The following is a 25,456-nucleotide window of genomic DNA, read 5'->3' on the forward strand; positions in this document are numbered from 1 at the left end:
ACCAGTGCGTCCTGCTGACAGCTAGGCTCAGGATTTTTAGACAGCAAGGCTTCTGGATAAAATAATGACTAGGTGGAGACAGCTTTCACCTATTTCTAATGGCTAATAATTCAGAGAATCACAGTTCTGTGGCATATCTCCTCTGTTGGGGCCAGAACTTTGTATCAACAGAAAATACATCTCCCCAACAATATCCTGTCTTCTGGGAGAGACCTCTTGATTTCTTCCACAGAGTACCAAGCCTTTAGTGAGTGCTAGTACTTAGGCCACTGTCTCCTTGGTCATGGATTCCCGGCTTTAAGTAATTTCTGATTTCCTATGAGGTCCAAGGATGCCTTGGGGGTAAGCAGTATATAAAGTGTGTGTGTGTGGTGGGGTAAGCAGTATATAAAGTGTGTGTGGGGTGTGTGTGTGTGTGTGTCTTCTCAGCTTCCGTACTTGAAGTCAAAACCTATGAGTAAATCATTTTTCTCTGTTTGACTTCAAGCATATAATAGAAAATGTGTGTATACAATCATTTTACATGTTTTCCATTTTTACTTTGAATAGAAAAAAAGTTATCTGTCATAAAGCTGTCCTCAGTGACTGCCAAATATTCCCTTTGCTAAGAGAGAATATAAGTTTAGGAGGCTAACCAATGATATGTGTTAAGTTTTAGAACCCAAAATTGTTAAGTGAAAGTTTAGTATAATTGTGGTCATGGTGATTTGCTAGTGTCCTGGAGTTTTCAGTTTTATTTCATGCCTTCAATATCTCATTACACCAAGAAAGGTGGATGAATTTTATCAGATATGTTTATGTACTTTCCATAATGCAAATTGGAAGCATTTTTCCCTGTAAAGTGAATACATTCTAACATCCTTACCTATTTTATTACTGCATTTATGACTAATAAGGGGAATTTTCAGTGGAAATTTTTGTTAGTTTCGTTTTGTTTTAGCAAAATTAAGACTAGGAACTGACTTGACTGAGTTCTTACAGTGAGTTGAGTCTGTCATTAGGCCCTCTGAATACTTACTTTTTTATCCTTAAGGCAACATTTGCGCACCTCATTTAAAAATGTTTAAATGACTGGTCTGTGTTTACACAGCATATTGGCTCTGTTGGAGAAGAGATTCAAACGCTCACCAAAGTGACTGCAGAGTTCACATTCTTACCAGCCACCAAGCCTGGTTTTTGCTGAAATACCCTATCTGCCTTAATACATTTTTGTGTTACCTGTTAAAAAATATTCAAAGATCTGCCATGTCCATTGATGTGTACGTGTTGTACCTCCTTCACAGTTACTCCCCCAGCATCCAGCAAAAGGCCTGGCAGTGAAGTCAATAGACATGTTGAATGAATGCCCTAAATTACTAAGCAAATCATGTAAGTGAGTGAATACAAGAGCAGAGCATCTATTAATTTCACGTATAATGTCACACATTCAATGAGTATATAAAGATGTTTTTTCAGATTTTTGAAACTCATTATTTCACAGATAAATTCATGTAGTTACTGCTACTACAAAGCATCCCAGAGAATATCCACAGTCAACATCGCTGCTGAATTCGATCTAAAGTAACTGACTTTCACTGACCTGTACTAATGAACTGTTTCAGAAATGGTTCCATTGGGTTTATACTTTAGCAATTATGAAGAAATATCCACAGAGTTTAAGAAACAAACTGTGAATGGTGTAAAGATAAGGCAAGAAGTACACTTAGGCTTAGTATCTTTTGCAAAATGGTAAAGGAACAATAATTGGAGATAAACATTTTCCTATTTTTTTTTTTTGAGAGAGATATTGGCTATAGGGCATGCGCACTCACCATGGGGACAGAGACAGAAAGTGAGAAATCACCCTCCCCCCCATAGGGATGGTCACACCACAGTTCCTTCTCTCCATTCTCCTCTTGGGATCTTGAGCACACATGCATACGCACCTGACATAAGTTTTAAGTCAGCAGGTCTAGGACTTGAACTACAGCTGACTACATAGGATTCCAGTGACATAACCATTACACCATCTGCTGATCCTGGAGATAGATAGATATAGATAGATATATTTTATTTATTTCTTTTGGAGAGGTTTTTGCAATAGGGCGTGTACACTCGCCAGGAAGACAGAGAGAGACAGAGAGACAGGAAGTGAGAAATCACCCCCCCCAGGGGGGATGGCCACACCGTAGTCCCTTCTCCTCCATTCTCCTCTCAAGATCTTGGGCATGCACACACACGCTCCCGGCGTGAGTTTAAGCTGCTGGGTCCAGGACTCAAATCACTGTCGACTACGTGGGAGTCCAACAACATAGCCATTACACTGACTGCTGGTCCCCTGGATTTAAATATTTTAAAGGTGGGGAAGAATGGAGGAGTAAGAATATATACACCCTGAAGTAAAAGAAATTGTGTGTGTGTGCATTTGTGTACATATATGTATATTTATATTGTGTATCCAATATTACATTGTTATTTCATTTAAGAAATATTTACTAAGTGATTGTGTCAAAAAGTTTATCAAAAAGTTTACCATTCTAGGGACCAGCAGTTAGCGTAATGGCTATGTTGCTGGACTCCCACGTAGTCAAGTGCAGGTCAAGCCGGTGGCACAAACTCATGCCGGGCACGTGTGCATGCGTCCCCAAGATCCCAAGAGGAGAATGGAGGAGAAGGGATTGCGTTGAGGCCATCCCCACTGGGGGGTGATTTCTCGCTTTCTATCTCTCTGTCTCTCTGTCTGTCTGGCGAGTGCATGCGCCCTATAGCAAAAACCTCTCCAAAAAAAAAAAAAGTTTATCATTCTAGCCAAGGAGAAGTTCACAGTCTGATGTGATTTGCCAACCTATAGTTGCATGACCGCTGTACTTTATGATAAGGGCCAATGGCTGCAAAGGAGGAGGGACACCTAGTTGTGACTAAGTATAGAAAGTCTTTTCACACACTGGCGGTGCTTGAACTGAGTCTGGGAAGAGAGGTAGGATAACATTGGGAGCTATACCAGAAAGAAAGAGTGAATGTGGTTTCTACAGGTATGGCAAAGACATCCCCAGTGGGAGCAATGCTGTGTGCGTGTGTGTGTGCAGTGAAGGACATGCCCAGAGGACACAGCGGTGGAGTTGACAGCCAAATCAGGTGATTAAAGGCCCCAGGTAGGAGGTTTAGGAATTTGGATTCAATTATGTAGGATCTGGGGAACCTGAAGGCTTACAAACAGGGAGGTGACATGATTGGGTTTGTGTTTTAAGAAACAGGCTTGTGACCAGCATGGAGGTGAAGGCACTGGATTCCTGGGACCAGCAGATGGCATGATGATTACATCACTGGACTCCCACGTAGACAGTCACGGTTCAAGTCCTGGACCTGGTGGCTTAAAAGTCACATTCACTCCTGTGCATGCATGCCCAAAATCCCGAGAGGAAAATAGAAGAGAAGGAATTGTGGTGTGGCCCTCCCAACTGGGGGTGTTATATCTTGTTTTCTGTCTCTGTCTCTCGGGCAAGCACACATGCCCTATGGCAGAAACATCTCAATAACAGCAAAAGCACTGGATCCCACAAGGCTGGCAATGCAGTTAGAGTCTCAGACCCGGTGGCTCGAAAATCACACTGGATGCATGACTGAAATCCTGAGAGGAGACTGGAGGAAAAGGAACTGAGGCATGGCCATTCCCTCTGGGGGGTGGGCAGATAATTTCGCACCCTCCCCCCACCTGCCCCCCCCACCGCCAACACATGTGCCCTATAGCAAAAACTAAAAGAAATAATAAAAACAAATAACTAGAAGTCGTATTCTGAAGGGAAAGGGAAAAATCACCCCCCCACACCATGCTGGGGGCCGTGGCCATGCCACAGTCCTTTCTCCTCCATTCTCCTCTCAGGATTCTGTGCAGCACACGCATCCAGTGTGATTTTCAAGCCACCAGGTTCAGGATTGGAACCGTGGTTGCCTGTGAGAATCCAGTGTCTTAACCCCCATACCACCTTTTGGCCCGAGAGAGTAAGCTTTGCAGTCAGACTGCCTGGAATTCATCCCAGTTTGGCCGTTTACTGACCGTGTTACTAATATGTGGACGGTGAGAGGCAGCAGAGTGGGGACTGAACGGGGGCCTGAGTGCCGCCTCTTACTACTTGGCTAGTATAACCCTGAGGCGTGACCTAGACGCTCTGTTCCTCTGCTTCCCGGTCTGGGATGTGGAGGGGATAATAGCACCTACCTGTAGTGCTGCTATGGTGCTTTTTAAGTGGGTTGATAAAACTCTGAAAACAGTCTGACTCCCAGGGAGTGCTGCTATCCACCAACTCATTATTATTATCTGTGCTCTCAGAGCCTCAGGTTCTTCGTTGTAAAATGGATATTGCCCTGGGAGTTAGGCCCATTAGCCTATCTAAAATAGAAAGCCAGGTTACCGGCATCTACTATATGCTAAAAACAAAATGCCAATTTAAAAATAATAATGTTATATTTTATAAAAGAAATATATTCTTTGAAGTTGACAGCTGTGTGTGTCATGTGAGGATGTGAGGAAAGGACATTTTCTCCTCCTCTGAGATCCCTTAACATTGCTGTGTAGCCTTGGCAGGGACTCGGAGTACCTGAATACTCAGTAAGTACTTGCTGATTTAATATTCAGAGTGAGTAAGTTTCTGTCTGCTTCTGTTGGTTGGTGAAGGATGGGAAAAGGGTATGATCCTGATGTGCGTTTGGTGGGTTGATTACATTTTAGGCAAGTGAACCATTTTTCCATATTGATGTGATTGAGGTTCTGAATCTGAGCCAGCTCATCTGCTTCCAATCCTCATGTACTAGTGTATTTTACCATCACTAATTTGCAACATACATTGATACACTTTTATTCCGTGCCCTGGTATTTGTGGACTTCCCTATCGCTATGTCGTTCACTGATTGTCCAGATCTGTATCAGACAAATGATTAAGGAAGATAAAATCCTAATCGGAAAACATTTGGCTTTTCAGGAGATCATAAAAGATTCGCTAACTAAAGAAAGGTGAGCCTAGCCGTGTGCCCATGGACTAGTTATTGAACATCGTTAAGCTGCAGTATTCTCATCCTTGAAATGCATTGATGATAAACATCTCAAAATCGCCATGAGGAACAGACACACTTGCTTTTGCAGTGCTTATCACAGTGCCTGGCATGTAGCAGGTGCTCAGGGGACATAAACTACTTTGTCAATGATTCCTCCTCCATCCTAGAAGTATGCTTACATATTGCCTCTCTCAGAGATTGGCAATGTTGAATTGCTACTAGAATTCCTAAAAATGGGGCCGTTTAGAGACTATAAAGGGGGAGAATGGATGGTAGAGAGTGGTCAGTGGAGGATGGGTGTGAGGTACAGGGGAAGAAACATTTAACAGGTGGAAAAATGATGTTGCGGACTTTATGTAAAATGTGAAATTAATCTGGAAAAAACTGGGGCAATTTTTTCATACTCTTGTGTCATGCTTCTCCTATTATAATTAGCTAAAATATTTAAATCCCACTTTGATTTGTATAGTAAGTATGTGTACCTGTTAAGAGTCACTGAATGGTACTTGTAAGTTCATACATTTCCTTATAAGTAACTTTTCCTTAAAAGGCAAAAGTCATTAATGTGAACTTCAGAATGTTTATGGAAACACGGAGTTACAAGTTTATTTTAGTGGGAGAAAAATCCATGCACAGTGTTTTTATAACATGCATTTTCTATGAACTTTTTGAAGACCCTCCTCTTGGGAACTTCAGTGAACAATGTGAATGCTGAAGTGTTGAAAGGAAGCATATTGTGTAGGCTTATTTTGAGATGCTTGAAAAATTTGACGATTTGGTTTGAGGAACAGTAACACAAAGTAAATGTAGTAAAATGTCCATTGTAGAATCTAGGTGGTACCTTTATGGGTGTTCACTGTATATATCTTATATAGCTTTTATATATATATCTATATAGCTTTTCTCTCTGATAAATTGTATAGTACAATATTTTTTTGGGGGGAGGAACCAAACATGTTGTTTAGTTTTCACTATCTACTAAGAACTCTGGCAGATTCTAGAAGAGCTGCTGCGACCATGTGACACCACTCCTGCTGGAGCTCACAGTCGGTTAGTGGGAAATAGGACTTTTTGAACATTTGGTAAAAACCAAAAGGTAATAATAGGCCAAATAAACTTTGAGAGCTAAAATTTTCAGTCTGTAGCTTAGAGTTCCCCAGAAGGCGGAGAGTTAGTACTGAAGGTCAGCAAATGTGTGTGCATGTTTGTTTGTGCTGTTTTTGTTTGTTTAGTTTTGTTTTTGAGAGGTTTTTTTTTTGACAGAGTTTCAAGGGTGCATGTGCTTGCCAAAGAGACAGAGAGAGACATAGAAACAGAAAATGAGAAGTCATCCCCCCAGGGAGAATAGCCATGCTGCATTCTCTTCTTCATTCTCCTCTTGAGGTTTTAGAGATGCATGCACACATGCCTGGCATGAATTTCAAGCCTCCAGTCCAGTACTAAAGCTGCAGTTGGCCCTGTGGGAGTCCAGTGAAGTGACCATTACACATCTGTGAGTCCCCAGTTCTTTGCTTTTAGATGGCTCTCACCATGTTGCTGTCTTCTTGCCTCAGTCGTCCAAGTAACTGGGACCACAGGCACTCACCATCATGCCAGCTCTTTAGAGTGAGCTGGGAACGGAGTCTGGGCCCCCAGTGTGGCCTCAGACTGCTGAGTAGTAGCGTCCAGCACAAGCTACTATGGCTGGACCTTCATCAGTGAATGGCTTTATGTAAAAATAATTATCTATAGGCTGAGGAAAATAATAGGCCATACACATATTTAACTCATTTTCATACATAGACATTCTGCTATGTTTTTAAACTAAAAATGTTTTTGTCTACGAGTTCACTGTTAAATACTTTCTCCATCAACAGATTAAAAATAGGCTATCATTTGGGTTCCGAAATATTTTGATGTCAGAAAGAGAGCTTCATTCTTCAGGTTAGAAGCCACTGATCCAAACAAAAGTCCTCTCAGTTCAGAAGAAAGAGCTCTTCAGCTTGCTAAGGTCTGGCCAGGCTTCAAGGAGGAGATGGAATCTGAGCTGAGCATTGGGAAATGGGTAGAATTTGAATACATTGAGAAAAGGTGGAATGCATGCTCAGTGAGAGAACAATATGAACAAAGGTAGGACAGTTTGGAGACTGAGGAGACCAGTTTAGCTGAAGAAGAAATCGATTGTAGGTAAGTTTAGAAGGATCGGCTGAAGCCAAACCTTGGCGGACCCTGAGTACTAGGCTAAAGAATTTGAACTTCATCCTGCAGCCAAGTAGAGAAGCCACTGAAAATTTAGAGCAAGGGGCTGATGTGGGGAAAATCTCTTAGATATCAATCCAGCAGCAATTTCAGGGGTACATTGGTTGAGAGAGAGATGAGCACCAGTATGAAGGTTCATGTTATCTGTCCAGAGTTTATGTCTTAGGAACCTGAGCCAGTATGATGAGACCAGAGTTGCCAAAAGAGGAAAGGGCAGTTGCAAAAGACATTTCAAAGGAGCAGTCATTATTTACCACGTACTGTTTCTTTCACAAGAAAACCAATATGCCTAGACCTCTATATAAGCCATTGTACATGCGATGTCATGTGGTATATGTCTGGTTTTGAGATTGACTAACACTTCTCATTGGCCATGTATACTTCTAAGTTCAGGTTTAGTCTGTATGTGTTAGTTTGGTTTTCATACAGTTGTACAAGGTGTGCTATTTGAAGAGCTAATTTTTTTTCTACATTCTTTTAAGATAAAGAAGATGGGCCTATTGACAGTATAGGCAGTAGGGACTGCAGCATGGTATGTGTCACATGGAAATGTCTGGGGTTTGAGTCCTGGGTCAACCTTAGCATGCCAGATGTGCTTACAGATGGACTTAGCAATCCTAGCTGCAAGACCCGGTCAGGGGTCCTTGACGGCCTGCCTGACCGTCTCTCTCTCTCTCTCGTGAAAAAAAAAAAAAAAAAGTAACCCAAGAGAAAAAAGATAAAGACAGTGACTTTAATATTTAGAAGGGTTAATAATCATAGCCAACCTATAGAATCACTTCAAGCATTAGGAAGCCTTATTTTATAAACGGGAATTAACTAAAGAAATAACAGTTCATAGATCATACAGCGTACATTCTTAGATAAAGGAAAAATAGTTAGATGGCTACTGATAACATTAGTTAATTAAATCATATATCTTTAAAGTAAGATGTCATAAAAAAAACATGAGTTTAGGCCAGCAGGTAGTTTAGTGGGTAAGGCAGCTGGATCCCACACGGCTTACTGCTCAGTTCAAGTCCTGGACTCAGTGGCTTGAGAAACATTCTGGATGCTTTCTCACTCCAACCCCCTTTGGCTTTCTGGTGAATTCATGGGCTCACTAGCAAATTTATACACACATACACTATACACACATACATACATGTATACACATATGTACACATGTACATGTATTTAAATTTATAAATATCATTTTTCACTTTTATATTTCTTACAATATTTTTTTTTCATTCTCTTCACATATGCTTTCAGTGTCCCATTATGCCTTTATTGAATCACTTGATAGTTCTTACAAACATACTCTTCCACTTCTGACTCATAATTTGAGAGACTCATTAAATCTGTGAGCAACATTGTCATTGAGTCTAGACTACAACGGGTCTTTACCTGATTGTTCTTTTCCTTTGTGACATCTGTTAACATGATCATATGTAGTGTGTCCTTATAAAGAACTCTTTTTTTTAGAATTATTTTATTCAACTTTACTTATTTTTTAAATTTTATTTATTTATTCACTTATTTTAATTTGACCAGAGAGAGAGAGAGAGACAGAGAGAGAGAGAGAGAGAGAGAGAAACAGAGAGAGAAGGAAAGTGAGAAAACAAGCCACCAGGCCCAGGTCTTGAACTGTGGTCAGCCATATGGGGGTGTCCAGCACTTAACCACCCTGCCACCTGCTGGCCCCTCAACTTTATTTATTACTATTATTATTATTATTATTATTTTAATTGGACCAGAGAAAGATGGGGTGGGGGGAATGAAAAAGCAAGCCACCAGGTCCAGGACTCAAACCACAGTTAGCCATGTGGGAGTCCAGAGCCTTTAACCACCATGCCACCTGCCAGCCCCCATAAAGGACTCTTAAGGCTTATTTGCAGCAATGTCCAGTATTTGCTTTTGGGCTTTTGTACACTATGAATTACTGTTATTTCTATGGCTATTTATTTACTGAATTCCAGAAATTAGTGATGAAAGAAGGGGCAGAAGACAGCTTGAGAAGTATCATGGTTGAGAGAATAGTTAAAAAATTAAGAAAGACCTGTCTGCCTTTGTAGGTATTAGGGAAAAAAATCTCTTGAGAGGGAGTAATTGAAGATGTTGAGAGACTGAACAGCCAAATAATTGAGTACTGTTGTAAAGGAGGTGTGGAAGCAGCCCCAAGAATAAAGACACAGAGGTTATTTATTAACCTCTCTTTTTATCAATTCAGACAGCATCCTCGTTAAATGTACAAAAATGCCAGTGATGGATATTAATTTGTGTTAATGTGTATTTTCCAAAGAATACTTTGTTTAAGATAGCATAACTGACATGTGTTCTGTCAGTGAGATGTTTTATAAGACTTGTACCTAAGCTGACTAAATGATAATTTGGAAGAAATAATATCATCCTTATATTTGAGTCTATACAGTACCTTTTTGTTAGTTTGTTTATGAGAGAGATGGGGAAAGGAAAAGAGACAGACATCATTATTTTTGATACGGTCTTCCTAGGTCACATTCCTCCTACCCCAATTACATGAACAACCATGCACATAAGTTCAGGTTGGCCCAGCATCCAAACCTGGGCCTCCCATGTGGCTTCCAGTCTCTCAAGTGGTGACACTATCTGTGTACTACAGTGGTTGAGCATGTTTGAGCATATTGGTATTTTCAGTTGCCCCATGCAGTGTGTCCTGTGGTATAAAGTTAAATATAATCAGATTTTAAAGTTGCTTGCACACTTTTATATTCCCTTCATAAATACTGGGTTCCAATGGTGACTCGAGCATTACGCTAAGTTCTGGTGGGTATAGTAATGCAGAAAGAGATCACTCCTACCATGAAGAAACCCATCATATGTTAAAATTGATGGGACTATGAAATATAAGGTAGAATTGGATATATATTCTCAAGGTACAGACAGACTTAGACATTCAAGAGGAAGAAAGAATCACTCCTGAGTAGTAGATCAATAAAGACTTAAAGCAGGTAAGATTTTAGTTAGACCTCGAAAGAACTATGGGATTTAGTCACATGAAAAATTTTAGAATGTTTACTGTTAAAGGGAAAGATACTAGCAAAACTGGAGATTCGAGGAAACATTAAAGATCTAATTAGGCCAGTTTATTTGAACTGTTGTTAGTATGTATGGATATGTGGTTCTTTATCTGCAAAATGGTATAATAGTGTCACTCAGGAGAGTTAGGACAATTAGACAAGACTGTATTTTTAATACTCTTGTATTCTTCTAAATTACTGGCTGTAAATATCAAGTGCATATGAGAGAAATGGAAAGTATAGCAAAAAAATGAAAAAAATGTCAAGAGCACTGTTGTTTCTGTCAGAAGATAGAGGCTCTGAAATATAGATATACATTGCTTATTGGCAGGGATTTATTCTGAGAAGTGCTCTGTTGGGCCATTCTGTCATTGTGTGAACATTGCTGAGTGTGCTTTCACAATCCTATATGGTATCATCTACAAACCTAGGCTAGATGTATACCCTCTTATAATCCTGTGGGTCCACTGTTGTATATGTATTTTGTTGGTGCCCAAAACATCCTGTGTGGCTTATGACTGTACATAATTAGTCAATGTGAACTTTGGAAGAAAATGAAGTGTTTGGTGGAGACCTCAGAGCCAAGAATGACTTACACAATTCAGATATCGGAGGCCAGCAGGTGGCATGGTAGTTGAGATGTTGGATTCTCACATGGCTGACCACAGTTCAAGTACTGAACCCAGCAGCTTGGAAATCACACCAGGCATGTGTGAGTGTATGCCAGAAATCCCAAGAGGAGACTGAGGCCATTTTGCCCAGGGGGTGATTTTTCACTGTCACTCTCTGGCTCTCTCCGATGAACACGTGTGTCCTATTGTAAAAACCTAAGAAAAAGAAAAAAAATCTCTGCCTAAAATAAGGAGAGTAGAGGCTAAAAGGACAATTTATTAACTTCTGTACAAGAAGAAAGAAGTAGAAGGTAATTAGAATAGTAGTTATAAAATTAGGAAGAAGATGGCTGTGAAAGATCAGAGTGGAGAAGTTATAGACTTGGCAGTAGAGTGTGACGAAATAGAGCTGAGAGAACGCATGAAAAGGAAACTTACAGTCTAGGTGACTGATAACATTAAGCAAAAGAGATGTCTTCTACAGGAGACTGAAACAATGATTTTATGTTTGGACAGGTTGAGTTTTATTCTTGACCAGGCTAAGGCATTGCCTAGTTAGGATATGCAAAAGGTGTACATGTGTAGATAAATATTTAGGAGTTATCTACATGAAGATAGTTTTTAAAACTCTTGGAAGAAGAACCAATAGGTGGTGGAATAGTTAAGGTGCTACACTCTTGCATGGCCAACTGCGGTGAGAGTCCTAGACCCAGTGGTTTGCTATTTCACTTGCCTTCTCTCTCTCTCTCTCTTTCTTTCTCTCTCTCTCTCTCTCTCTCTCTCTCTCTCTCTCTGGTGAGCACATGTGCTCTATAACAAACTTGAAAAAAATTAACAATTAAAATAAATAAATAAAAAAATTGTAATCATGGTAAGGAAATAAATGATTATGAGATAAAATTTAGAGAGGTAAGAAGGAGGTGGAGTTATAGAACCCTGCAGAGTAGGCAAAGGAAGATAATCTGAAGAAAAAGACAGGTATACAGGGGGAAAGGGAAAGTGCTGCTGTGCTGTATTAATCAACTATGAGGAAAGCCCATTCCACAGAAGAATTAAGGAAAACTAAGATAGAAAAGTTTGAAAGGAGAAACTAGAAAAGTCCTTTAAGTAAAATAGCAGATATAAAAGGAATGATGCAAAGTAGTAGAGAGTGAGAGATTTCACAGATGGCAAGGATTTGAAGGCAAATGTTCCAGAAATTAGTCATGAGAGAAGGTAGAGAATAGAGCTTGAGAAATATCATGGATGAGAAAAGACTTAAAAAAATTAAGACAGACCTGCCTGCCTTTGTAGGTAGAAGGGAAGAACCTCTTCAGGGGCTGTGATAGAAGATGTTGAGAGATCAAATAACCGAATGATAGAGTACTGTTGTAAAGGAGTTATGGAAGCAGCACCAAGAATAAAGGGGCTGAAGTTCAGCCCTGCCATAGGAAAGACTTGAAATTAATCAATGGAGAATTGGAAAATGTTACAAAAAGATGAAAGAGTTATGCTGCTTCAACATTCTTTATAGACTAGTTCAGGAGGACATGGACTAAAAGTAATGAAGGACAAGGTATTATTTGGGGGCCTGAGGAAAGTGGGAAAGACTCAATTAAAAAAAAAAAAAAACCTCTAGTAGTTATATTGTTGGACTCCCACATGGCCAACCGTGGTTCGAATCCTGGACCTGATGGCTTCAAACTCACACCAGCCCATGTGTGTGCATGCCCAAGATCCCAGGAGGAAAACGGAGGAGAAGGGATTGCAGCATGGCCATCCCGGCTGGGGGGTAATTTCTGTTTCTGTCTCTCTGTCTCTCTGTGTCTCTCCAGCAAGCACACGTGCCCTATAGCAAATATCTCTCAAAAAAAAATGCAAAAATCTCATTTATACAGTTGTTAAGAGGAGGGGAAGGGGGACTCTCAAACAATGGGATGACTAAGCAGAATAAAGAAAGAATACATTTCAGTGGACTTGGTGAGCCCACCGATCGTGGCCTCCGTTGCCATGCTCATTCCTCCAGGAAAGCAGCTGAAGAGCGAAGAGCAGGAGATTGCCCATCCTGGGATTAGATTTGGGGGTGGGAGAGATTCTTGGGGCAATGAGAGTGGAAGCTAGACGTGACCAGCCCAGGGTCCTGCATTAAGCAAGGGGTGTTAGTGAAGTCAGAGTGGGACAATGGATAAGGATTTGGAAAGGTAGGCTGTTCTGAGGAGCATTAAGAGCAAGCCTGGCAAAAGTAAACAAATGAGAGGGGTGAGAGGGCCTGACAGTGGGGCATGGTGGAATGCCATGCCTGTGGGGCTGATCAGCAGAAGGTTCTGGGTTCATCTCTGGAGACCTCCCTGAGTATGGGTGGATTGGGCATTAAAACCATTGGGGGTGCTATGTCTGTCTACCTCTCTCTCTCTTTCACTCCTGGGAGAAATATTAGGTCATCAGGAAAGTATTAACTTTCCCATACAACCCAATAAATAAACAGAAAGAAAAATGAAAGAGGTGAAAGGTGATTTTTTTTTCTTTTAGAGAATTTTTTTTCTTTTTTAAAGAGAGATTTTTTTTTTTTTTTTTTTTTTTTTTGCTGTAGGGCATGTCCACTTGCCAGAGAGACAGAAAGTGAACCCCTCCACCCCCCCTAGGGGAGTATGGCCATGCTGCAGTCCCTTCTCCTGCATTCTCCTCTAGAGATTTTGGGCACTCATTCACATACACCCAGTGTGAATTTTAAGCTATTGGGTCTGGGACTCTTAACTGCGGTTGGCCATGTGGGAGTCCAGTGATGTAGCCATTACATCATGTGCTGGTCCTCAAAGGTGATATTTCTCAGAGGTAATGCAGCTGTAGGCAGTGGAAGAGCTGACCCATTTTATAACCAAAGTGAAATGAAGGTGAATCCCATTGAGTTAGAAGAGGAAATGGAAACATAAAGAGTAATAGAGGGAAGGGGAACTGAGTTTTGAACTTCTGAGCATTATGGTAGGAAGCAGAAAGGACAATCAAGCTTGTGCCAAGCAAAGTTAGACTGTGCTTAATGTTATAGTTTGTTATGTTATGTTATAGTTTGAGAAAAGTTGTAAGATGAGCTTGGGTACTGCCTGGGAGAGGCCGGTGTCTTTACTGTGCATTTTTAAGTTGTTTTTTTGTGATACAGAGGCTGGCTTCTAGTCTAGCAGGCAGAGCTATTTTGGGGAGTAAACTCACTTTATCTGCCTTCTTAATTTATACTGAGAAATACAACTAATCAAATGGGCTACATATTTGTGTCCTCTCATTGTCCTATGATATTTCTGGAGATTTATTTATGTGACTACAATATTCAAAATGTAACCAGGGGGCCAGCAGGTGGTTGTGGTGGCTAAGCACTGGCTGATCGCAGTTTGAGTCCCAGACCTGGTGGCTTAAAAATCATACCAGGTGTGCTTATGTGTGCCCAGAATCCCAGGAGGAGAATGGAGGAGAAGGGATTGCCGTGTGGCCTTCCCCTTTGGGGTGTGATTTCTCACTTTCCCTCTCATTGTCTGTCTTTGGCAAGTACACATGCCCTACAGCAAAAACCTTAAAAAATAAACAAACAGAAGTTGCTTTATGAGCGTGGAATCGTGGTGTGATAGGTTAGTTGAATGATCTTGACAGGTAATGTCATCAAGCTACAACACTGGTAGATTCATCTCCACTAAAAGTTAGGGTGAGGAAGATAGGTTTCTCATTTTTGTGGGTCACTTTACCCTAAAGAATTCTAGCGAGATGCCACATTTTTTTCCTGTTATTCCTTTTGTCATTGTTGTTTAGAGAGAAATTTTTGCTGTAGGGTACAAGCACTCACCAGAGAGACAGTAAGTGAGAATCACTCCTCAGAGAGGATAGCCATGCCGCAATCCCTTCTCTTTCATTCTCCTCTAGGAATCTTGGGCACACATGTACATACACATACCCAGTGTGAAGTTTAAGCCATTGATCTGGGACTTGAACCACAGTTGACTATGTGGGAGTCTAGCAATGTAACCATCACATCATCTGCTGGCCCCTCTCCTGTTATTGTTGACTTCAGTAACCATATTCACCATCCTCCACCTGATCACCTGTTTCTTCAGAAGGAACACTGATGGTAAGGACTGAGGTATGAGATTTCTCACAACAGGCAAGATTTGGGTCTGCCTTCTTGAGTTATTTCCAAGTTACTTTGATTTGATTCTTGCTATCCTGACACATGGTCTCTTGGTTAATCTTAGACAAGTCATTTCACTGTAGATTCTGCTCATTTTCCTTTCCAAAGCTAATCTTAACTTTAATGTGAAGTGTCTGATAGATTTGTGACCCAATTGTATATAGCATAAGAATTACTTTGACTTTTTATGAAAAGATGCTATAATGATGGAACAGCTATAAAAACAAGATGCTGGGCCTAGCATGGTGTGAGATAATTTGTGAGCACTTATCTGATTTTTCTTTTTGTTATTCTTGCATGGGTACAAAATCTGCACTTGCAGACAATGCAGCTGAGGCACACAGAAGTTGAGTAACTTGTTCCAGGTTTACACTGTTCATAACAAAGCTTGATTGAAATTTAACTGATAATTCCAAGGCCGATGCTCTTAACTCTTTATTCAATATTGCTCTCTGGTATTACCCTCCAAGAGAAAGGAGTTCAGCCTAAGAGAACTGGAATGCTGCTACTGCTATCAATACTGGTGATAAATATAGTCTCTGTTTGTACTTTCTACCAGGCACTTAACTTATATTTTTATGACTCCTCATTACATTCTTCTAATGTAGAAATTGTAAAAATTTTCATATTTTTGATCGATTAGGTCAAAGAGATCAAATAAGTTTTAGAAAAATGCTAGGTAACTGGAAGGCAGGTAACTGGATTCTCTGACTTCCAAACCAAACCTCAAAGGCATGGAGGGATGGAAGTCTGGAGCACATGTGGAACATCGCAAAGCTCAGACTTTGGGCACATGAATGAATAAAACAGCTGGGTGGGCCCAGGAAAGTTGAAGGGACGAAAAGTAAATTTTGAATATATTTTTTAAAATGTAGCATGTGTGTGTTTGGAGATTTTTGTTTTGTTTTGTTTATTAAGTTAGGGTCTCATTATGTCTGGACTATGGACACACACCACACACTCGGCTCTTCCAGACAGGGTCTTGCTATGTTATCCAGGCCAGCCTGGAGATCCAGATCCTCCTGCCCATCCTCCCCACTTGCTAGGATTACAAGTGGCACAACTTTGCCTTGCTTTTAAATCTTTTTAAAGGACAAGCAGGTCCTGGTACCAGCAGTTAGCGTAATGGCTATGTCGCTGGACTCCCATGTATTCGAACGTGGTTCGAGTCCCAGACCCGGTGGCTTAAACTCACGCTGGGCACGTGTGCGTGCATGCCCAGGATCCCGAGAGAATGGAGGAGAAGGGATTGCAGCGTGGCCATCCTCCCTGGGGTGTGATTTCTCGCTTTCTAGCTCTCTGTCTCTCTGGTGAGTGCACGCACCCTGTAGCTAAAACCTCTCCAAAAAGAAAAAAAAAAAAAAAAGGACAAGCAGTTCCTTAAGAATCAGATCAAAGATTGGAAACTCGAAGTTATAGAAAAAGAGATTCCTGAGTGGGATGGGGGAAAAGAGAACCAAAGTTGTTTTTGAGTAGACTACTGTCATATAAGGAAGGAAGAGAACGGTGGCCATAGAGTGCTTCTACAGTTATTTAGATCAGAACATATCACTGAGAGGTTGTTCCTTTCAGATAGGTGGCTCAGGTGGGATAGTTGTTCTCAGATGGCCCAGTATCTTCGGTCCCTAAGACTTAAGAAAAAATTCAGTGTGTGGTGGTGTTAAATTCTAAGCACTATGATGTCATCTACAGCGTATTTGAAAATGTGACAACACTAGTGAGGAAAGGATGAGGAGCATTTTGGTCACCATAGATGATTCTTGCCTTTGTTTCTCCCTGTTGGGTATGTGCTTGTTGACAACAAAGCTAGAAGGAGTCTCTGTTCATTCAGCTTTCATTCAGAAACTATTTCACATCACAATAGAGCACCAGTCTTTTGGCCTCAGGTCTCCAGAGATCAGAGTTTTCAATTACAGTATCTGATAAAATCATGATTATCCTGGTAGTTACTTATGTACATCCTCTCTCTTCAACAGTTGAGTCTTTTTAAAAAAAAAAAATTGGATTCACTGGAAAAAGGGAGTCTTTATTCCTTAGTGTATGGATGGGTATATTTGAACAATGACCAAAAGCAATGTACTTGGGGCCTAAAGGAAAAATTATCCTCTTTGTTTCCTTCGTATCCTTTTTTGCCTAGTTTTAATGGATTTCAGGTAGAGTTGAATGTCCCTCTTGGGAGTGAAAGGTACATTCTATTAAGGTAATCATATGGAGAATAGCTGGTGTTGATTTTAGGGTACAGGAACAGGATGATTTTGGTATAGTCAAGCTTTTGTCAAGTAGTTTTACGGTCCAGAGTCAGCTCAGTGGTATAGTGTTAATACACTGCTCACCGCTCTGGATCCACAGGGAAGGTCAAAGGTTTGATTCTCCAGTTAGCCTCTATGTGCTGGGCCTGGGTCCCCGTGGTCCTGGCTAGCTGGGAAAGTGGGGTGTAGGATGGGAATCATGGCATCCTGTTGAGGGTGCATATATTTCTCTCTTGATCTCAGTCTCTTTCATTCTCATGAACCAAATAAATGAACATTAAAAAATGTAATGGTCCACTCCACAGAATCATAGACCTTAAATTCGGTAAAGACTTAGAAGGAATCTGAATAAATCCCACACAGTGAAAAATGTCCTTCTACATCATCTTTTCCTGACAGTTGGGTATGAGACTTCTACTTCAGATCTTCCAGTGAGTTCTCTAGATTGGAACCTCCAAGAATCCGAGAGGGCAGGGACAGTAGGGGTTGTGCATTTCCCTCTATCCATGGCCTGTGGCTCTGTCCCTCACTATCATGCCCTGTTTTAGAGTAGCCCTAGCTATTAGAAAGTACCACTTACACCATTCCTTTCATTGTGAGCCGTGGAGTCAAAAACAACCAAAGTAAAATTTCATTCCTGCCACTTACTCTGTGACTTTGGATGACTTCCTAACCCAGATTTTGCATGAAACAGGACAACAACTCCCTAGGCAGTTTGAGAGTATATTCTGAGTGCTACCTGTACAGTTGTTTACAATGGATCATCATAATGTCTATAGTGAACATGACATGCAGTATGTACTTTGCATAACCTGTTGCCATTGCACCTGATGTTAACCTTCTGCTCAGCATGTGGCATTTCATTCTGAGTTCAGAATTCCCCTCCTGATCTGTCCAGCACAGAGTGCAATAAAGCTATTACTTTCTGTGCACGGGGCATTACATGAATTTTTTTTAAGGAAGGTAGGGTTTGATGTGGACAACTAAGCAGGAAACTTTAAAAAATGCATGCTAGTGGGCCAGCAGTTGGTATGATGGTTACGGTTCTGGATCCCACAAGTCCCAGACTCAGCAACCTGAAAATACTTTGGGCATGTGTGCATGCCTGCCCCAAATCCTGAGAGAAGAATGGAGGAAAAGGGATTGCAGCATGGCCATCCTCCCTTGGAGGATAATCTCTCATTTTCTGTCTGATAATCTCTCATTTTCTGTCTCCTGTGAGCACACACACCCTATGAAAAAAATTTAAAAGACAAAACAAAAAGCGTATATTAGTGGTTGAGCACTGGGTTTCCTAAAGCTTTGGCAGCATAATGATCCGGAAGAGCCAGTTCACTACATTGCTGGATGGCATGGACAGAAGAAAGTATAGGTTGGTATCAGAGTTTATTAGTATTAACTGATACTTCTCTCCCAAACCAACTGAAAGAAAAATGAAGACATCAATTACAACTTTAGCTACTGTAGCATATTTGTGGTCTATGTTAAAACTATCAGGCAGCAGAATTCCCATTAGACTCATTGGTTTTTTATTCCCAACCTTGTTTAGAATCCACCTAAATAGTTTATTCATTTTGAAAGCAGTTATCTGTTACATCTATTTATAATGCTTAATTTAAAACTACTTATTGTGCATTACTACAATAGCAGAAAGTCTAGGAGTTGCACAGATTTGCCCTTTGCCTGGTGTTTGTGATCTCCCCTTTCAGAATGTGTTTACTTAGTGAGAAGCTCCCCAAATAGACTCTGGTTGAAACTTTCATTATGGGAAACATGCTACTGATTTTCAGACACCCTTTATAAATTGTGGTTCATTCTTGTGAAAACCTATTGATAGGGAATGAATAACTTCTACAAAGTAAGCCAGACAAAATTTAATGATGGCGTTTTTACCAGTAGTTTCTAGAGACAACAGTTACACTACCTCCTCGGTTTAAAATATATCAGGTGTATATATATCAGGACCTGTCAGGACCAGCAATTGACGCAATGGCTATGTTGGTGGATTCCCATGTAGTTGACCATGGTTCGAGTCCCAGACCTGGTGGCTTAAACTCAGGCAAGGTGTGTGTGCATGTGCGCCCAAGATCAGGAGAGGAGAATGGAGGAGAAGGGATTGTGGCTTGGCCATCCCCCCGGGGGTGATTTCTCACTTTCTGTCTCTGTTTCTCTCTTTCTGGTGAGCGCATACACCGTATAGCAAAAACCTCTCTCCCCCCACAAAAAAATGTATACATTTATATATAGCTAGGAGGAGAAAAAACAGTTGTTTTCAGGTAGTCAGGCTTACTTGTTTGGTAGGGAAACAATAATTCCATTATGTATCAGGGAAGTAGATCGCTTTAGAAAATCTGTAGTGTAACTCAAAAGGTTATTTCATAGCACAAAGGAACTTCACAAAGATCATATATGTATTCTACAAATTGCTCCCAGTATTTTTATTTTATTTTATTTTTTAGAGTTTTTTGCTATAGGGCACTTGTGCTCGCCAGACAGACAGAGACAGAGAGACAGAAAATGAGAAATCACCTCCCGGGAGGATGGCTACACTGCAATCCCTTCTCCTCCATTCTCCTCTCGGGATCTTGGGCACACATGTACACGCGCCCGACGTGAGTTTTAAGCCACCAGATCCAGGACGCGAACCGCGGTCGACTACGTAGAAGTCCAGTGACATAGCCATTATGCTACCTGCTGGTCCCAACTCTCAGTATTATTTTGAAAGGGAAAACTTCTTTAGAATTACTGTGTTTGGTTCTCAGCACATGTAAGATATTGACAAATTAGCAGTCAGATGTGGTTTGGTGGTAACAGTAATCCATTAATCTGAGTGCTCTGTTTTTCTGCCATGCCGATAACCATGACAGAGTGTGTGTGTGTGTGTGTGTGTGTGTGTGTGTGTGTGTCTGCGTGCGTCCATGTCAATGTACCCACCCTTGGACCATCATGAAAAGAACAGGCCCACTTATTTTCTACTCTAAATTTTTTTGTGCTATTGTTTTTGACTCTGGCCAAATAATAGAAATTTTTCTGCCAACCTAGGAAAGAATTTCATACCTATTATTTTGAGAGGGAAACTATTTTTTAATGAGCAATTTAGTAAATATGTAAAGTAACAATGAATTTACTTACTTTAAGTTTACATTTTTTCTTTTGCAGGGCAACGTGTTACAATATTTCTTTAGGGGAAAAAAAAGATGAATATTTCTTTTAAAAGACTTTGTTAGGGATAGTCATCTGATTTATGTTCCAATAGAAAGATTGTATTTAAAATGATTCCCTTCTCACTGTTTTGAATGTTATATCTTCCCTGCCATGCCTTTACAAATAACTATTAATTGGACATATGATATGTGTTGTTTATTTTTGTAGTTAAAACAGAGCCAATGAGCAGCAGTGAAATAGCTTCAACAACAGCAGACGGGTCTTTAGACAATTTCTCAGGTTCAGGTAAGAAATAAATCTTAGATTTTCTCATTAACACTAAGCATTAGATTTCATATACAAATAATATGACAGGACTTCAAAAAGTATGTGGGGGAACCAGCAGTTAGCGTAATGGCTATGTCGCTGGATTCCCACGTAGTCGACCGCGGTTCGTGTCCCGGACCTGGTAGCTTAAAACTCACGCCGGGCGCGTGTGCGTGCGTGCCCAAGATCCCGAGAGGAGAATGGAGGAGAAGGGATTGCTGCATGACCATCCCCCCTGGGGGGTGATTTCTCGCTTTCTGTCTCTATGTCTCTCTCTGTCTGTCTGGCGAGTGCACGCGCCCTACAGTGAAAATCTCTCAAAAAAAAAAAAAAGTATGTGGGAAAATAAAATTGCAGTATGAATTTATTTTGTTGAAAAAAATTGAAATCCAGGCATAGTTTGTTCATAATATGCATTTTCCATGAACATTCGGAAGTGCCTTTAAGTACATTAATGTATGTATGTTAGATGTATGTGTGTATATATACATGCTCATATATACACACACACAGAGACTTCAAACTTCAACTTGGAAAATGGAATTAAAATGAGTTTATTTTACAGCAAACAAATTGAAGTTCATGCAGTTTTTTAAATATGTGTATTCTATGAACTTTTTGGAGACCCAGTATACATCTAAAATATAGCTTTGTTCAGTCATATATTAACAGTGCTGATGTTTTCATTCAGTTTGATGAAGTGATTGCTGAAAATATGGATATCTGTTAAAGGAGATAAAAAGGACTGTGTTATTTTTCTTTCTTCTATGTTATCTTTATTATACTAATAATTCCTCTTTTCTGTGTCATTTGTATCATTTTTCTGTCATGAAAATTTGGATAGGTAAAATTTGGCTTCTTATATCAGACTTACAGCAAACTAGCCACATCATCCTGCTAAGTAACTGTCACATCAACTACAGGTCTAAATTCAATAAACTCTATAAAGCAGCATTAAATTCTTAAAAATTAGTTTATAATCTCTTTCACATTAATAAATTCTGCCTCCAATAAACAAAATATCCAAGTCTTACATCTGCCCTAATGAAATTATTGATAAGAAAGTGACAACGATAACAAAGTAAGTGTGAGGTCATGATTCTATGTTTGCCAAGGTGTTACAACTTGGACTATTTCCATTAGAAATCATTTATATCAGAAGTGATTCTTAAATTTTTAACTCTTCATATATTCTGCTGTATTTATAAAACCTCTCTATCAAAAATGCTGTATATCATAATCTTGTGATCAATTTTTATCTAACTAGTTCTCAGGATCATTTATGTAATATACACCACAACTAAAAGGAATTCTGTGCAAATGTAAAGTAAAATACAAATATACAACTTTGATACCACTGCCACCAGATGGAAGCAACAAGGAAATAACGAATGAAAGGGGTTATACCATTCATTTTTCATAAAATAAGAATTTGACTTATGCCAGGCAGTGTGCCTGGTGCGATGATAGATTTATAGATATTTGAAAATAGTTGTGGTTCAGGGCTTAGTGGGATGAACACTAGACCATCACAGAACAGTTGGATCATGCCAGAGGGAGCCCCGAGAATACCCACCTATTGAAGACCAGATTTGAGTGGGAGGGTTAGGAAGGGTGTCCTGCCGAAGATTTCCTGCACTCAGTGTTAAAGAATGAGTAGGAGAAAATACATGTAGAAGTGGGTAGGGGATGTAGGGTAGGAGAGGCACTTTATGAAGGGAGACCTTGGAACAGAGAGCCAGATATTTGGAGAAGTGCTAATGGTCTGGTGTCCTGGAGTGCACAGTGGGCAGTGGAGATAAGCTGCATAGAGAGGCAGGGCCCAGAGTGCGAAGGACCTTGTGTGTCTCGCATAGAGTTTAGGTATTATCCTGAGTGCAATGGAGGGCGTCAGAGGAAGGAGTTGTACGATCATATCTGTAATACTGAGTCATGAGTGTGGTGGCCAGGAGGAGAGACCAGTGAGAGAGTTTTTTGTGTTAATTTGGGTGAGACACATTGGAGACCTGAGATAGGCCCTGGCAAGGTGTGGGGAGATGATGAACTGGATATATTTGTGAAGTAGATTTTGCAGTCATCAGTGACCAATAGGATGGGAGTGAGTAAAGCAGAGAAAGAAGTTAAAAACTGGGGAATGCAAGAAAAGCATGAGTGACAAAGAAAGATAGTGGCTTGGGGCTGGCAGTTGGCATGGTGGTTAAGGTGCTGGATTCCCACATGGCCAACCTAAGTTTGAGTCCCAGACCTGGTGGCTTGAAACTCATGCTAGGTGTATGTACAGGCATGCCCAGAATCCTGAGAGGAGAATGTAGGAAGGGAGATGGCAAGATGGCCACCCCACCTAGAGAGCGATTTCTCACTTTCCTTTTCTCTGTCTCTCTGTCTGTCTCTTGGCAAGCACAGGCACCCTGTGACAAAAACAAACAAACCAAAACAAACAAACAAACAAAAACAAAAAAATAAAAAAGAAAGAAAGAGAAAAAAATCCTTAAAAAATAAAAAAGATGGTGGACTTCATTCATTTGGGGTATGTTGCGTGTAAGATAGCATCCACCCAAAGATGTTTCAAGTATATTAAAATTTGGAGCTCAGGAAGATTTGAAATAGCCACTTTGAAAGCACACAGGGTCAAAGCTAGTGGGTATAACAGAGGTGAAGACTGACACAGGGAAAGCCAGTGCTTCTTCTGTTCCTCCACCTGCTAGATGTGCTCCTAACCTAGGGACTTAGCCCAGACAGTCCCTGCCTCCTATGCCTGTCTGACCCCCTCACCACCTTCAAGTCTGTGTTCACATCTCACCTTTTCCATGAGGCCATCCTGACCACCTTCCTAGTGTTGCGTGGCTCTCCTCCTTACTTCCCATCTAACAGGCTGGCTCCACTCTCCACCTTCTTAAACACTTGGAAATTTTTGCAAACTGTATTATTTGTTTGTGCATGTGTTTACTACTGGAGCTCACCCCCATCAAAATGTAAGCTTATGAGAGCAGGGATTTTTGTCTTATTCTGGTTCACATTTGCATACCTGACACCTAACCTAATACCTGGCAGATTAGGCACTCAGATATTTTTTCACGGAACTAATAAATGAATAATGGTTTCTATTCTTTCCTTTGAAGTGACTCAAAATGAGAGTAGTGATAGGATTTTGAATTTGAAGAGTGGGAGAATACAGGAATAGATGCTGTAGAGAATGAGGCTTAGAACACTGACAGTAGAGTTGAAGGTCCAAACCAACTGATGACTGTGGAACAAGGATCCCAAGTAAGAGTCCATTTGGCTTGATCCAGGATTGAGGATTTGCCAGGTAGTGCATAGGAGAATATGTAGGTAAGAGAATTGAGAGTCTCAGTAAATGAATGGTTAAAAATACATATTAATGTATCTAGTATAGGTAGAAAGCAAGAGAAGGTAAGGACTAAAAATTCGAGAGAAGATAGCGATGTCATCATCTCTTTTCTCTACTCTCTCTTTTTGTTTTCTTTGCTTGCTATAGGGCGCATGTGCCAGAGAGAGGCAGACACAGAGGAAAGTGAGAAATCACCCTCTAACGTGGATGGCCGTGCCATAGTCCCTTCTCTAGCATTCTCCTCTTAGGATTTCGGGCATGCACACACATGTGCCCGATGTGTTTTTAAGGGTACTGGGTCCAGGACTCAGACTGTTGAGTTGACCATGTGAGATCCAGTACCGTTACCACCATGCCATCAGCTGACCTGGTCCTGCATCTCTTGGTGAGGTGGGAGAATGTGTGAAATAAGAGTAAAGGGATAAAAATTCTGGAGACAAATGATGATGCATTTTTAATCTTGGAACTCAGTGAGGTCTCTACCACATGGTTTTGTAGTTCGTTCTCTGTACTTCTCTTCCTCAACCTTCATCACTTCCTTTTTGATGTTCATCTTCCTACTAAACTATTGCCCTTTGAGACGAGAGGTTCTCTTATTCAGCTACAGTCCCAGTTAGCCATCATGGTAATGTTCACATAGAAAGTGCTCAGTAAATTGTTGAGTAAGCCAATGAATTGGTCGATGTGTTTGTGGCTTGAGGCCATGGGTAGGAAAGTATGGCCAGGATGTGGTCTTGAACTTGATGATGGAAATAAGAGCCCAGAGCTGAGACCTAGAGAGAATGAGGAAAGTGGTAGGTGTGTGACTCAAGGTAATGTTAGGGCATGTCAGGGACACAGCCAAATACTCCACGTTTTGACAAATGCATGGCAGTGTCTAGGAGGTGGATCATTTGTGGGAGTGTTAAGAGCTGTCACAAACCTCAGAGTAGGACAGGGTTTTGCAGAACAGCTAAAAACAATAGTTTGGAAGAAGCAGCAATGGGAGCTGTTTCCAGGTCTTTGTGATAGCTGGAATCAGAAAATAAACAGCCTCAACTCAGATGAGATGTAGAAGCAAGGCCTTGGAGAAGGGCTTAGTGGAAGGTGGAGGGAGAGTTTGATGAAGAGGCAGAGCTGTAAAGGAACTTGTTTTCCATGGAGTGAGTCTCTGTATTGATTCTGAGGAAGGAATCATGTAACTTGGGGAGTTGGGTGAAGATGTAGGAAGCACAGTTCATCCCTGCAAACCTGTATCTGCACACATCAGGCACTCAGATATTTACTTGATGAATTAACCATGATGAATATTCCTTGCTGTCTTTTACATTTCTCTTTCCTTC

The 25,456-nt window shown here is 40.7% G+C and overlaps 1 protein-coding gene across 1 annotated transcript in view; it reads left to right on the forward strand.

Annotated features, from left to right (window-relative positions):
* EYA1 (EYA transcriptional coactivator and phosphatase 1) overlaps positions 1-25,456 on the forward strand; it is a 261,299-nt gene that overhangs the window by 90,902 nt on the left and 144,941 nt on the right. Inside the window, exon 4 of the mRNA XM_006155104.3 lies at positions 20,687-20,764. Within this exon, the coding sequence (XP_006155166.1) occupies positions 20,687-20,764 (78 nt within the window). The remainder of the gene's footprint in view (positions 1-20,686; positions 20,765-25,456) is intronic.

This window comes from Tupaia chinensis, unplaced genomic scaffold (assembly GCF_000334495.1).
Source record: "Tupaia chinensis unplaced genomic scaffold, TupChi_1.0 Scaffold000436_1, whole genome shotgun sequence".
Classification (NCBI taxonomy): Eukaryota; Metazoa; Chordata; class Mammalia; order Scandentia; family Tupaiidae; genus Tupaia; species Tupaia belangeri.